The 14,706-nt window shown below is 42.8% G+C and overlaps 1 protein-coding gene and 1 long non-coding RNA gene across 4 annotated transcripts in view; one reads left to right on the plus strand and one right to left on the minus strand.

The window, feature by feature from the left end:
* Nucleotides 1-10,732, plus strand: part of LOC145421025 (uncharacterized) — a 353,506-nt gene extending 342,774 nt beyond the window's left edge. Inside the window, exon 2 of the long non-coding RNA XR_013902289.1 lies at nucleotides 10,029-10,732. This is a non-coding gene — a long non-coding RNA (uncharacterized LOC145421025). The remainder of the gene's footprint in view (nucleotides 1-10,028) is intronic.
* The window catches only part of parp4 (poly (ADP-ribose) polymerase family, member 4), a 38,230-nt gene that overhangs the window by 2,105 nt on the left and 21,419 nt on the right, over nucleotides 1-14,706 (minus strand). For 2 of the 3 annotated variants that reach the window (XM_026143982.2, XM_080290733.1), the window contains exons 23-33: nucleotides 14,075-14,262; nucleotides 13,267-13,366; nucleotides 12,985-13,152; nucleotides 7,885-7,965; nucleotides 7,674-7,754; nucleotides 4,022-4,117; nucleotides 3,798-3,929; nucleotides 3,519-3,566; nucleotides 1,762-3,206; nucleotides 1,603-1,672; nucleotides 184-286 (exon numbers count right to left, since the gene is read on the minus strand). In XM_026143982.2, coding sequence (XP_025999767.1) covers nucleotides 184-286; nucleotides 1,603-1,672; nucleotides 1,762-3,206; nucleotides 3,519-3,566; nucleotides 3,798-3,929; nucleotides 4,022-4,117; nucleotides 7,674-7,754; nucleotides 7,885-7,965; nucleotides 12,985-13,152; nucleotides 13,267-13,366; nucleotides 14,075-14,262 — 2,512 coding nt within the window. The remainder of the gene's footprint in view (nucleotides 1-183; nucleotides 287-1,602; nucleotides 1,673-1,761; nucleotides 3,207-3,518; nucleotides 3,567-3,797; nucleotides 3,930-4,021; nucleotides 4,118-7,673; nucleotides 7,755-7,884; nucleotides 7,966-12,984; nucleotides 13,153-13,266; nucleotides 13,367-14,074; nucleotides 14,263-14,706) is intronic. The other variant, XM_080290734.1, reaches the window with a different exon arrangement.

The following is a 14,706-nucleotide window of genomic DNA, read 5'->3' on the forward strand; positions in this document are numbered from 1 at the left end:
TTTTGTCAATTTTCCACCAATAAATCTTAAGTTGACCTTAAAGACCTTGGTGGATGTGAGTCACATTTTATATGCATTGTTAACATGATCCCAAGTAAGCATACATACTTGTTAACTTTCATAAAACTTGAAAGTACAAAGCTAGTTTTTCCACCTCCAGATCAGAATTGAACGAGCTCTCACCGAGAGAATGGATGCCTTTGTTCTTCAGGAACACGTTGGCAAACAGGTCCACGTTGACATTAAGTAGTTCCCCCAGCTCTGTGGTTAGTTCCCAGTACCCTTCCTACAACACGCATAAAAATAACGCCATTATATCAAAGTGACATTTACATTTTTTCCAGTTGCATGCACTCAGAGTACAAAGGTGTGTGTTACAGTTTTGTCCTTGGTCATTTTAATAATTCTGTCCAGCTTTTTTGAGCCTTGCTAACTCTACCAAAGCACAGGAGCTAACCACATGAAACGTTCACTACGATAAAACACTTTTAACTCTATGACCAACTTTGAGCATCACTGTCATGACATATATTACCAGTTTAATATCTGTGATGTAGATTGACAGAAACGTGGCTGTTTTATCTGTTTTCTGATAATTAACTGGATACCATTTGAAAAACTGCATTCTGGGTAAACGTGATAGCAAGGTCTTGTTTATATCCCCATTATGATCCCACACTCATCATTAGCTGCGATTCTTTCTGCGTCAAAATGATTTTCACCCCTCGGCTGTAAAAGTGTGATGGGGTACCGTCTCCACCCTGCTGGGCAGGTGGGCAGCATGGGCACTTGAGCTTGTGAATGCAGTAACTCAAAAACAGGTGCAGCCACTACAAACCTCAGACCAGTTTGAATACCAGTGGCCTTTAGTATAAGGTAAAGGTTGGAGGTCAAGTTTTCTGGAAATCTTGTGAATGTGACGAGTTGAGAACGAGGTGAGGTAGAATTTTCAAATTGATACGACAGGTGTGTCTACAAGGAGGCAGAGGGGCATCACTGGAAGCTTTCTTTACATATTCCTATCATAAAACTCTGAAATGTAGCTTAAAGTTTCAAAACAACGGATGTTTGCATGCTCTGTTAATATCACACAGACTAAAACCCTAGTCTGAGCCTAACCTGACAGTTATGTTTAACCTCGTAAGACCTGAACTCTTACACGGCATTTTTTATTTCTCTTCTCGTTATTTGGGCTGATTGAACCTGATGAATGTAAAAACAAATAATTATGTGATTCTTTGTTTTTACCAAAATTTTGTATTTTGGTCTAGACAACCCAGAATATGATGTCCACATGTGGACGCCAGGTCCTAGGAGGTTAAATTCTCTGTGTTAGCCTTGCAATACACTAGCAGTCTCTCCAGGGTCTACTCCGCCTTTCGCCCCATGACAGCTGGAATAGGCTCCACCCACCCATGACCCTAACAATGACAAGTCCCATAGAAATAAAACAGATGTTAACAAGTGATTCAGTAAAAAAATTAAGCTTCCTTCGCAGTTTTAACCTGTCAGAGAGCCAAAGGAAGCTGTTGCTTTGTCCGAGTGATAAACAGCTATGTTTGCTTAAGTGAACCCAAGACTATAAAACCACAAAAAGCTCACTGAATGTTGCATCTGGAAGATCTTCATCCATTTGAGCTTCAGCGCTTCAGGAGATTCTGCTGCATTCGGTCTAGTTAACATACAGTCATTTCCATCTGTTAGACAAACACTTCTCATAGTTAACAAACAGAATGTGTGTAGAAATGTTCAGAGACTCACGCAGCTGACTGATGACGCAGGACAGGGTTAGTCGGGAGATCCTGATGGCCAGCGACGAAAGCTATGACGCGCGTTCTTTGTCGAACATTGCTCTGAGCTTCAAGTTCATGGTGAGGTTGTGATGCACTCTTAACTTTGGATAAACTATAAGAGGGAGCCCTTCCTCTGCGATGAAGCTGAGCGGCCTTCTCAGGAGCCCTTGCAGGGCTTACAGGAACATCTTTGTCGGAACAGGTGGGAGATAAAGAGGACGCAAGATAAGAAGTTGTTCTCCCGCAGGGTCTTCCCCTTATCCGCCTTAATGATCGTAAGCACAAGTCCGGTTTTGGTTGGTGCTCTAAATCTGATGGAGCTGACGTCACAGGAACCACTGTATATCCCGGAGCACCATCATAGGTGGAGCTTGAGCTACCTAACTGAGAGTGAAAGCCACTGGAAGTAAACTTAGCTGACCCAAAATACGGCCCTCTGTCTCTGGCAGTCTGTGCAACAAACAGAGGAGCCGTTTCATCAGATTCAACAACCATCTGAGACGGTACTGCTGCAGGAGCAGTGTCAGGAAGACTCCCATTTGTGCTGAGGCCGCACAATTCGGGAGACAAATAGGACTTCTCAGGAAAGACTTTACTCTTAAACTCGGGTCTTTTCCCTGCCTGACCATATATTTGGAGGTGAGGTTTTGCTTGGTGCTCTAAATCCACTGGAGCTGACGTCTCAGGAAGTTGTTCTCTGACTTCAAAGAAAGAACTACAAGAAAGACGGCTGAAAGACGGACGCCTGGCTGCTCCGTCTTTGTATTTTTTAGGCTTTTTACAGGCCCTGTAAGAAACGCCTTCAACAGATGAACTCTGTTCTTCCTCATCAGACACAGAATCAAGTGCACTCAGTACCCGATTACTCATCGCTGAAGTGTAACCTTGAGTGTGGAGTGATGACCTGCTAATCTGAGTGCTACAGCTCTGAATTGGAATATCGATGTCCTTCACTGCCTGACTGTCTGATGATGATGAAATGCCAAATGAAAATGAATCCATGGATTGACTACGAGGATAGTAACCACAAAATGAAGAAGGGATGGACAGTCCTTGTGGAATAAGTCTTGAAACACCCTCTGAAGCACGCTTCATAAAAGAAGGAGGCGGAGGTCTAGAAAAAGAAAGGAGGGGAACATCGTCTGAAGCACCCCCCTTAAAAGAAGGAGGCGGAGGGGGAGCCGAGTGTCCAAGAAAAGAAAGGTGGGGAACATCGTCTGAAGCACGCTTCATAAAAGAAGGAGGCGGAGGGGGAGCCGGGTGTCCAGAAAAAGAATACATTGAAGCACCCTCCTTAAAAGAAGGAGGCGGAGGGGGAGCCGGATGTCCAAGAAAAGAAAGGTGGGGAACATCGTCTGAAGCAAGCTCCTTAAAAGAAGAAGGAGGTGGAGCTGGAGGAGAGGAGTCGGGACTCTATGAAAGGAGAGAAATAAGCAGAAATTTAAACTCCGACTCTACAAACCTCTAAATGTGTTGAGATGAATTCTATCAGAAATACTGTTGGTAATGTATTTTGACAGGTTTCACAATATAAGAAAAGTTCTACATCAACATTAACTCAACAAAAGAATCACATAGTTTGTTTGCCTGCAGGACATCTGCTACATGCCATTTAGATATTTCTGAAATTGAACTGAATTGATTATTGTTCCATATATTTGTTAAATTTCTTGAATTTGTTTTACTGAATGTGCAGCATCAGCGTCTTAGTGTAAGGGGACTAACCGTGAGTGAACCACAAATCTCAAACAAATCAAAGCCGCAATCTTCCTCCTGCAGCAGCAAGACAAAAGCATGAAATCATAAACGTCAGCATTTGTGAAGATTGCAGCAGCAACACAGTCAGTACGATCAATGACATGATGATCACATGTTTAGTAAAGGACAGGAACACAGATGTGTTGCTCCCTCGGCCGCTGAAACAAAATCTTTGGCAAAACTACAGCTCCAGTTTATGCGCATGAGGACTAGTCATGTATGAACAACAGTTTAAAAAATTCATACCAAAGAGTATGCCTCTATTAGGTCTTCATCATCCTCGGGAGAAATCCAGTTAATGTAGGGAAGGAAGTCCACATCTTCCTCTGCAATCAGCTTGGGGATGTCTGTAAAACCAGGCTGTGGTTGCTCTGAGTCCTAAAAATAAGATCAGTTAAATAAATATTTGATAAAAAAGCTAAAAGAATGGAAAACAAACTGTAAATGTGAAAAAGGCTGATTTGACAAACCCGTTCCTCAATGGCCACGAAGCTGGTAAACTGAGACAGGATGGAAAACTCTTTGCTTAACTCGATGATGAAGGACTTCAACTCTGCTTTCTTACCCTGTAAAAGTAAAAAAGTCAGTTTCCAGAGTTTCTCCCTCACAGCCCACCCAGGTATGCTAACAATCAGCCTGTCGTCACCTCTGAAGATATCCATGAGGAATGTATTGTTAAACAATCCCAGCACTGTTAACTAGAGAGCCTAAGCCAACTTCTGTCAGTTTGGACAGCAGTGGGAACGAATGGGATCATTGTCCTGCTGCTTGACATCATTTAGGCCAGAGATAAGCTGTTGTACAGATACAGCCACTTATACAGGCTGCCTTATTCCTGACAGGCCCATGACAGGCACCTGGTGGGTCCCTGGCCAAGTACCGGCTGATCCGTCATGTAATAATATCCCCCTAAGGTGGGAAGTAAGTAAGAAGTAAGTACAAATACTTTGTTACTGTAATGAAGTACGATTTTTAGGTATCAGTACTAGTAGGGCTGGGCCGTATCATACCGTTCACGGTAACACCGGTGTAATGTTGGGCAATGATAAGAAAATTAAATATCGTGATAGAATATGGGTGAAACGCGCTTGCGCAGTGCCTTTGTTTTCATACGCACATGGTGGAAGAAGCACGGCGGCAACAGAGAACGAGAAGGGCGAAAGCGGATCGTTGAATGAAACTGATGAACCTGAACTGGTTTGTAAAAATGCTGCAGCTTCACTGGTGTGGAACTGGTTTGGCTTTCGTCCCTCAGATACACAACAAAGCACTATTTTTGGTAGCGCATGCTAGCGGGCCGTCGTTATTACCGTGTTGTTTGGAAAATACGGCGCACTTAAAATCAATCCTTTGATTTTTCTGAAAGTCGACAGAGCCCCTTATAATCCCGTGTGCCTTATGTATGAACTCTGGTTGTGTTTACTGACCTCGGAACGATTTTATGTGCACGGCGCTCGAAAATCTGTCAGATGTTTCAGTACGACTTTGCTAAGCTACGAAGCCGCACCGCTTGATGGATTATTGGAGCCAGTGTTGCCAACTCCTCAGTAAGGAAAATCGTTATTGGCTGTCCTAAAAGTCGCTAGAAGTTGCCAAATGACGTCATCACTTAATTTGCATAATGCTAATGTAATTGTAACCTACAGTGTTGGAGAGAAAAATAACATCGTGGACATAAAGTGAGTAAAAAATTTATTTAGAACTACAAATTAAATTTCTTTTAGCAATTATTGTTTTTTTTAATGTCACAATTCCAACCCTGCTCCTTTACCCGGGCTTGGACCGGCAAAAGTGACCCAAGATAGGCACTCTGGTGGAGTTACAGTGTGTGTGTGTGTGTGTGTGTGTGTGTGTGTGTGTGTGTGTGTGTTTAAGTAGTTTTAAACCTGATCCACAAAACAGCATAACAATAAAAGAAGAACTGACTGCGTTACAGTCAGTGCGGGAGCAGCGGCTTCGCTCATGCGCGATTCATTTGCAGTTTGGACGCACAGGTGTGAACGTCTCCCGCCCTGATAGCAGCGGGGGGAGCACTATCCTCCGCCCGTGAGCGCTTTGGCATGGGCGAGGTGCCCACGGCAGCACCGCTGCTTGTTGAGAAGAGCGATACGTGCTTTCACGTCAAAAAGTGTTCATTAGTGATGTGCGATACCACTGATTGCCTTTCTGATCCGATACCAAGTAATATTCAGGGTGGTATCGACGATACTGATCCGATGCTTTGTACAAAAACTTATTTTATTTATTGTATCTCAAATTATAGCGTCATAATGATTACAGGACATCAGATTACTTGTTCTTATCACTTAATAATGCAGAGTTCATCATATAGAAATAAAAAACTGAAGTTGTGCTATTTGAACACGTTGCCTGCCTGCAGCACTAAAGGACTCCGTGAGAGACGTCTGTCTCGCCCTACCAGCACCTGTCCCTGTCCTCCTCTTCAGTTCACCTCAACATGCGCTCATCATATTCTGTGATGTGATTTACTCTGAGGTGTTTGACGAGGTTAATGTTGCCACAACACTTCACTTTCTTGCCACATGTATCGCAAACCGCGTCTTGGCTGCCTGTGGAGGTAAAATACGTCCACACGACTCCAATTACACTCAGCCATTGTTGTGAGTGCGCACGCCAGAGGCTGCCACACATTTATACAGCCGTGTTTCACACATGACTATGAAAGGCGGAAGGGAAAATAGTTCCTTCCAAACATAGACAATCCAAATGTTATCGTTTCTTTCCAATGTGTTCCTGTTCATGATAAACTACAAATTTACTATAAAGTACTAAAATATCGATATTTTAATGTGAGAATCGATTCTAGAACATAAACGATTGGTATCGGAGGAATCGATATTTCAGGATCGATCTGCACATCATCTGTCGTCATAAATAAGTCTCCAATAACAACAGAAAAAGTCACCAGATTTGTCGCTAGTCACTTTTTAGAAAAAAAAGTCGCTAAGGGGTCTGAAAACTCGCTAAGTATAGTGACAAAGTCGCTAAGTTGGCAACACTGGTCGGAGCATTACGGCTATCGTAGGCGGAGCCTCGCGGAGTGATGTGTACTGTGCTTCAACATAATGTTACCGTATTGTGTGTGTATGACCTCTTTTTAAGTTCAGTGGATGTTATACATGGTTACGCTGAGGATGTGTCGTTCAGTTTCCACCGGAAATGCCTTTTGGTTAAACTGTCAGCGAGGAATTTGCACTGTTACATTTTTATATAACTTTAATGCAGATAAAAACAGCTGCTTGTTTAAGTGAAAATACATTGATGGGTTTTTTTTGCACTAATAAAGTTGTGGAGTTTTAAAGTGTTTCGTCTCGTGTCAGTTATATCGTCAGTTATATCGTTATTGCAAATTTTCAAATGTATATGGTGATAAATATTTTTGGTCATATCGCCCTGCTCTAAGTACTAGTTTATCAGTAGTTTATTTTCTGACTGCTTTTTACTTTAACTCTCTACATTTCTAAACAAATATATGTACGTTCTACTAGGGACCAATCCAATATACAGTATCGGTCCGATCCTGACCTAAATTACTGAATCGGATATCATTTCCAGTTTCTGGCAGGCTGGAGCTTTGTTGGGTTGTTCCTGAACATCCTTACAAACTTCCTCTCATCTGAGGGGTTGTGTCTTCTTCCAGACCTTGGCAGAGTGGTGACACATCTGAATAATAATGTTCACCTGAACTGATGGTGCTGGAATCTGTAGTTGTTTAGAAATGGCTGCAAGAGACCTTCCCAATGTGTCCAAATCTACAATTCTTCTTCACTGAGTTCTTTTCTGTTCTTCTACTGGTCAATCTAATCAGTGCTATCAAACACAACTTTATAGGCTGGTAAAGATAAGCATAACATCATTTTACAGCATCACTAAAATATGCTATAAGAAATGATTAACAGTTCACAATGTAGTACGAAATAGTACGAACATATGTCCATGATGAGTAAACCTTTGACCACAGCTGTATTTATTGTAATAAGGATTTTGAAACTAAACTGAACTGGAAGAAAAATTTGAAGAACAACAAAATATATATATATCAGTAAAACAACAACAACTACTGTAAATTTCAATCTTTGGTCTCACTTATCTGCAAAGTACCTCGTGTTCAGCTTCACTGGTGTCCAGGTTCCCGTCTTCATAATCCCTGATGACGGCCCTCGCGGTGAGCTTGTGAAGAAACTAAACACATGACATAACAATTACCTCACTGTCCTGTGATGGCAGTCAGCCTGCGTGAGGATTCCAGGCTTAACAAGTGAGATGTATGCTCATACAGCAGCTACTGTTGAGTGTCAGTGTGCGTTCTTACTGTGCCCTTTGTTTTCTGCAGCTCGCTGGTTGACACCATTGTTTTGAGCTCCTGACCACTCAGATTTCCCAGTAGAGTCGCCTGTGTTAAAACAACGGCATTATCATTATTGTCTAACGGTGTTGTGCTGTAACTCTTTAATCAGGTCAAAAAGCCAGAGACTGCAAATTAAAATAAAGTTCAAATATTTTGCTCTTCACAGTTTCTAAGTCAGCAGTCACACTGATGCAGATTAGTGTTAACTCATTTGTTGCTCCCCTCAGGCCACTCGCAGTTACTGTTCAGCTGGTAGAAATATAACTATGCCTGAAGTTTCAACCAAAGCATTACTAACCAAAGAATAGTCCATCCATCCATCCATCCATCCATTCGCTTCCGCTTATCCTTTTCAGGGTCGCGGGGGGCGCTGGAGCCTATCCCAGCTGTCATAGGGCGAAAGGCGGGGTACACCCTGGACAGGTCGCCAGTCTGTCGCAGGGCCAACACACAGGGACAGACAACCATTCACACCTAGTGGCAATTTGGATTATCCATAGAATAGTGACAGAGTGAAATTAGGTACTGGGAATAAGTTAAAGATCCACTTCCAATGTCTGTGAAGGTTCTCAGTCATCCAGGTCATCGTAGTCAAAGGAGCTTGCAAAGAAAAGCGTCTGGACTACTTTAAGTTACTTGAAGACGTTTCACCTCTCATCCGAGAAGCTTCTTCAGTTCTAAGGTCAAATGGTGGAGAGTCCCAGATATAAACCTAGTGGGAGTTTCCCCCCACAGAGGGACAAAAGGACCCCTGATGATCCTCTAATCACATGAGCCAAGGTGTGAAAGCAGGTGTGGGTCACAATCAGCCAGAGTTTCGGGTGAGCTCATTGTGAAACCTGGCCCCACCCTATCATGTGATTTCCTGAGGTCAGATGGCCCAGGATGTGAGTGGGCGTTAAGGCGTCTGGGAAGGATCTCAAACTGGATTATAGATGGCAGACAGTTGGTTTCATAAGCCCCGCCCTCTGTTCAAAGCTGGTCGCTCACAGTGGATGTAAATAGCTTCTTTCACTCCTCTTTCAAACCATCTGTCTTCTCTGTCCAAAACGTGAACACTGGCATCCTCAAAGAGTGACCTTTGACCTTTAGATGCAGATGGACCGCCGAGTCTTGTCCCGTGGCGGTGGCTCTTCTGTGTTGTAGCGTGCGTTATGAAGTTGCTGTTTGGTCTCTCCAATGCAGAGGTCTGAGCATTCCTCGATACCCTGTACAGCAAACACTACAGTGTTAAGCCATTGTTGGAAACTTGAATTGGCTGGGCGGCGCTATGAATTCTGGGATATGGCAGGCCACGAAGGATACACCGACCCATTCTTGAAATCTGGGGAAAAGGAGGACGCATTTGTCGGCCAGATTCAGAGGGGTCTACGAATTCGGACAGCCTTTGCTGCGTCGCTGTGATGTTAAAAGGTCTACAAATGCAGCCTCAGGAGGATGCAGCCTACGTTTTGGGACACAGCTTATGCCACTTATTTATGTGCGAATGTTTAATAATGAAGAACATTAAAACATTACTGTTGGTCACATGTCGGGAAAGTTGTGTGATATTAGCGACGTTTGTACTAACTTGGTTTTAAAACCTTTACTTTAAAATATACGCCGTTCAATAGTCGACCTTAATCCTACAGAGAATGTGATGATTTTGTGGATAATTAAAGTCAGTCATATATCCACAAACACAACAAGCTGAAAGTCAGTGATGCTGCTCGGTTTGCAGTCCTGAACATCACGGCACAAGCAGGATTCACTGCACTGTTAATGTTAGCTGTGTTATATTGCTGCCTCTGTTCGGTGGTGTCGAGCCAAACGCACTTTAACGTGTGTTTGAACGAGCTGACGGTTCACTCATTAAGCTGAAAGAAAGATGCTTTAATCACAGCAGTCACACATGTGTCCACTGCACCATCTGGAACTCTTCTTGTTTACACTCGTAATAACACAAACACTAAATCCTGCTTCTCTGGTGCTGTTGTGTAGCAGTGTGTACACCTGAGACTGTCACCTGTCTGTCTGTCCTGCACTCTCTCTCTGTTTCTTTCTCTCTGATTGTGGAATAAAAGTATGAACATGTGTTTATAAGTTACACTTGTGTTTGAATCCTGCAGCTTATCACACATTTGATGTCCATGTGTGACGACTGCAAGTGTCCAGAGTGAGGACAGACTGAGGGACCCACTGCTGCACATCATCTGTGAGGCTTTGCACCCCTGATGATCCACCAGGACAAACTCAGCAGTGTGTGAGGAAGAGGAGGAGGAAGAGCCAGCAGCAGCTGACAGATGGAGAGAATAGACAGACTGTTCCCTGTTTGTGAAGGACTGCTAGGAAAGTTTAACATAACTGTCTGTGCTGAATCAGTCTTATTAGGTAATGTTCAAATAATGTGATCATCCCAGTGTTTCCAGTGTGGGAGAAAGTACTCAGAGTACTCAGGGCCTTCAAGTTACACACTATGAAAGGCAGCAACAAGTTTAATGTTCAGAAACCTAAAGTCTGTATCAGCAGCAGAATGGAGCTAAAATAAATGTTGGTTTCAGTTCTATGAAGCTTTGAGTATTTTGGATCAGTAGCTGCTGTGTTTGTTGCATCATATTGCTGTAACTGTTTATATGCTTTATATATTCTGAGCTAAGTTGATCTATAGTGTTACATCATATTCTATAAGGATGTTATGTGTTTGTAGACTTTCTGCCCAGTTTGACCCATTTAGCAGACGTCAGCCTGTTTAAGGCTCTGATGTCTATTCTGTGTGACTTACAGCAGTTATGACATGGTCTGATTTTCTCACCCAATAAAGGAATATTTCATATATCAGTCTACTCTTCATTCTATCAGACACAGTTATCACAGCTCGTACATTTGCTTTTTACACATATATGTAAGCATTGAGCCAAATTTAGTAATGCCAACATATTAAACGAACAATATTTGTCTCTTATATATAATACATCTGTATACACACTGTCACAGATACTTACTTGTCTTTGAGTGAAGATTTAAGGAGACAGGAAATATAAATAACTGCAACTTGAATCTTTACTGAGGCTCAGCGTTTGGCACAGTTCAAGCTCACTGCTGTAATAACTAATAATGGTGAAAATGATAACTTTAATATATTCACCATATTATATTTATATTACCAAGGTGAGATGAGTCTCATGAACAACATTAGCTAGTAAACAGCTAATCTTAGAACTACAGTTGGATACAGAAATGAAGCCCAGCAATCATGTTTTACAGCATCGGGGTCTCAGCCTCAGATACTTATCAAATCAAAACATCTCATAAAAACAAACAAACCAACAAAAAAGTCTCCTTGTTAAGCTTGTGTGTCCTGAGTCTGAGTTTCGCTCTGTGTGTTTCCTGTTTTATTTTGATAGTCCTTGTCCGACGTCAGTGTTTCCACTTTAGCCAAGATAAAGCTGCCTCTTTCAGTTCACCCTGGTGTCTGTGAGTTCTGCGTTTGGGTCCAATCCTGTCTGCCACACAGCAAATCACAACACTGCCGATCATATTCTCACTTGTTACATGGACATTTTTAGCAGCAGCAAAACGTACTTTGTACATTTCTAAATGTAAGATGGCGTCACATGAACAACACGAGGCTCAGTGTCCCTCCAGAATCTGCCTTTTAGCGGGTTGTTTTAATCCATTTTTGACCGGATTCTTCATCCAGAATTGCTGTGCGTTGCTGACCTACAGCAGACAAGACCTTCTGGACATTTGGACTCATAACTCCAACAGTTTTATCGCCGATCTCCGACTCATCCCAGAGATCTCCAGAACACCGGAGGTTGGCTGAACAACAGCTGCCCGGACAATATGCTACTGAGTTAGCAGGACGCTACACACATCGAGCCGACAGGTTAGCAGATGACTCCGGCAAGACCAGAGGTGGAGGTTTGTGCACTTAAGAAAAAAAAAGAGCCGTCAGGTGCTAAAAAATAAACTTTGGACTCAAACTTTGAAAGAAAATGGTGTCCGTTACAACTTATGTCTAAAGGCTGGAGCCGAACAAAAACTCCCTGATAACGACTGTTTTGACTGTTCTTCCCACTCTATGCAAGGAACCTGGGTTGGCTGGGTTTACTTAGCCTGATAGGGCGAAGGACACTGTCTCAGCTGAACTATGGACACGCACACACATACACTTACACTGATAAGCACTCACACATCCCCCTCCCCTTCCAACGCCTTCGATGCTTGTTGCCTCCTGGGAACACGAGGCGGGTCTGGGCCCGCGCTGGAGAGTCGGCGCAGTGGCAGGATGGCTGCTGTGTTGCCTGGGTGAACTCCTTATCCCCTACCCAACCCTGTTGCTGGTCACGTGCTCCATAATGTTGTACTGTGGACATTTATGTGCTTTCTGTGCAGAGGAGTTTTTGTTTCCTGTTCTCATGCTGTCCTCCTGTAGCCCAGCATGAGCAGAGGTCTCTTTTTTTCCTCTTGTACTTTCCCATTGTAGTGTACATTTCAGTGTTTTCCTGTAATGCAACCGTTCTCCGACTTGTATCCCCATGTGATGTCTGTGTAGTGTGTGTAAGGTCGGGGGCGGGTTCATTCCACTGCAGGGCGACCTGTATAGTTTCATGCATCGGTTAAAACACTGGAGTCCAAGTAAAGGACGCCCAGCTGGAAAAGCTTCACACAAGTAAAGTTGTTCGAGATTCACAGAATTTACAGAAAATATTAAATTTTTGTGATTTATACCGTTGTCAGGACGATAAATGTCTTATAACGGGATATTAGATTTTTGTCATGTCGCACAGCCCTACTACAGCCTGTATATACTTATAGTTATTGCATATTCATAACATACCTTCATACCGTGTACACTGTAACACACCCATAATAGACCCATTTTTGTAATATATCTTTATTATTGCTGATATATATTTTGTAATATACCTATATCATGGCTAAAGCACTTCTGCATGGATGCAAACTGCATTTCATGATATGTGCAATGACAATAAAGTTGAATTCTATTCTTTTCTATTCTAAAAGACAGAAAAGAAGGAAAAGGCAGGGCTGTGTTCAGAGAGTAGAGAAGCAGCTTACCTGAGTACAGTGTGGCACAAAGCCATAAACCAGAGTGTGACAGTCATTGAACAGAGCATGCAGCTGCTTGGGAGCCTGCAGAGGTGGACTTGTTGGGCTGAACTGCTGCCACTTGACAGACACTGAACTGCAGCCAGGAGATGCCATACGCTTCAGCTGACAGGCCACCTGTAAACAAAACAGACAGAGAAAATTTTGGATGTTATTTACGATCTTCTTATAACGAGTCAACAACTGAATAACAACAATTAACAGCTGCTTATGTATGACATGAGCGCTCACCTTCTCTGTCCAGTTGTGTTTGGTTTTTGTGTCGAAGAACTCATAGGCTCCGCCCCCTGCTTGAGCCAGGGCTCTCAGCATGTGTTGGTTGGCCATTGTGCTAAAATCATCAGACACATAGATATACTTTATACATATTTAAAAGATCAAATGGATCAAATCAAGAAGAAGCTCAGTGTGCAGAGCATCACAGCATCCATTACAATGATCCGTGTTGTTAATGTTGTTATTCAGGCCTTGTGCTTTGTAAATTCACGTCTCTTACTGGTGACTGTACCGTTTAAACAGCAGGACACACTTTAATGCGACAGTATACAGCTGTGGGCAAACGTTTACAAACTGTGTACCCACTTCTTGTTTTTTAAGCTCATTAAAGATGTAAACTGTATAATAATCTTGGAAAAAGAGCAGTTCAGAGAAATCATGAAAGCCTACTGTTACCATGACGATCATGTTCATGATAAATGGATGTAAACTTGTGACCACAGCTGTAGGACGACACAGCTGTGTAACACTTAAAAAAACAACAACTCTCAAATGACATCCTGTACTTGTGTACAACTTAGCTTAGAGAATAACTTCACAGGGCAACTATTTAAACACAAGGCTGCTACACAGTGTATAGATGTGTATAGATGATGCCCTGGGGGCATCTGTGGCTACAACCGTAGCTTGCCTCCACCAGTGTGTGAATGTGAGAGTGAATGAATAGTGGCATTGTAAAGCGCTTTGGGTGCCTTGAAAAGCGCTGTATAAATCCACTCCATTATTATTATTATTATTTTCCCACTCAGAACCCTTTTCAGACCTGAGGCCACAGGTGAAGAGGCGACTGTGCTGAGCATCGTCTCTGAGCAGCTTCAAGGTGAGCTCGGTGTTCTGGATGTGGCCGTCCGACAGCAGCAGCAGGTTCCTGATGCCGCGCGATGGAGGCAGCAGGCTGAGCGCTCGCAGGGGGCGCCACAGCTCAGTGCCTCCCCCTAATGGAGCGGAGTGCTAATAGGAAAGAGAAGAATCGAGCTTGTTCAAAACTCTCTGTTGAGTTTGGCTTTAAACACAACATTACCAGTGCCATTAACATCAAAATATATTCACTAATACAACACAGTCACATTATAATAGAAGCTATACATAGAAAATCTGTGGAGGGAGCCGAAGGTTTTAGTTCATCAGCCACAAAACATTTCTGACTTGGAGAGGATCTGCAAACATGAGCGGGACAAACTGAGATGTGTGCAAAACCTGCAACTGCACGACACGCCTGACCTCTGTGATCACCAGAGGATCAAATACTTTTTCCTTCATGAAAATGAATGTGTAACGTTTTTCAAATGCATTTTTCTAGATGCTTTTCCTCATTGCTGTCTTTCACTGTTCACATGAACCCACCATAGAAACTGATCATTTCTTTGTCTGTGGGCAAGTTGCAAAATCTTTTGA

Source organism: Astatotilapia calliptera, chromosome 16 (genome assembly GCF_964374335.1).
Source record: "Astatotilapia calliptera chromosome 16, fAstCal68.1, whole genome shotgun sequence".
NCBI lineage: Eukaryota > Metazoa > Chordata > Actinopteri > Cichliformes > Cichlidae > Astatotilapia > Astatotilapia calliptera.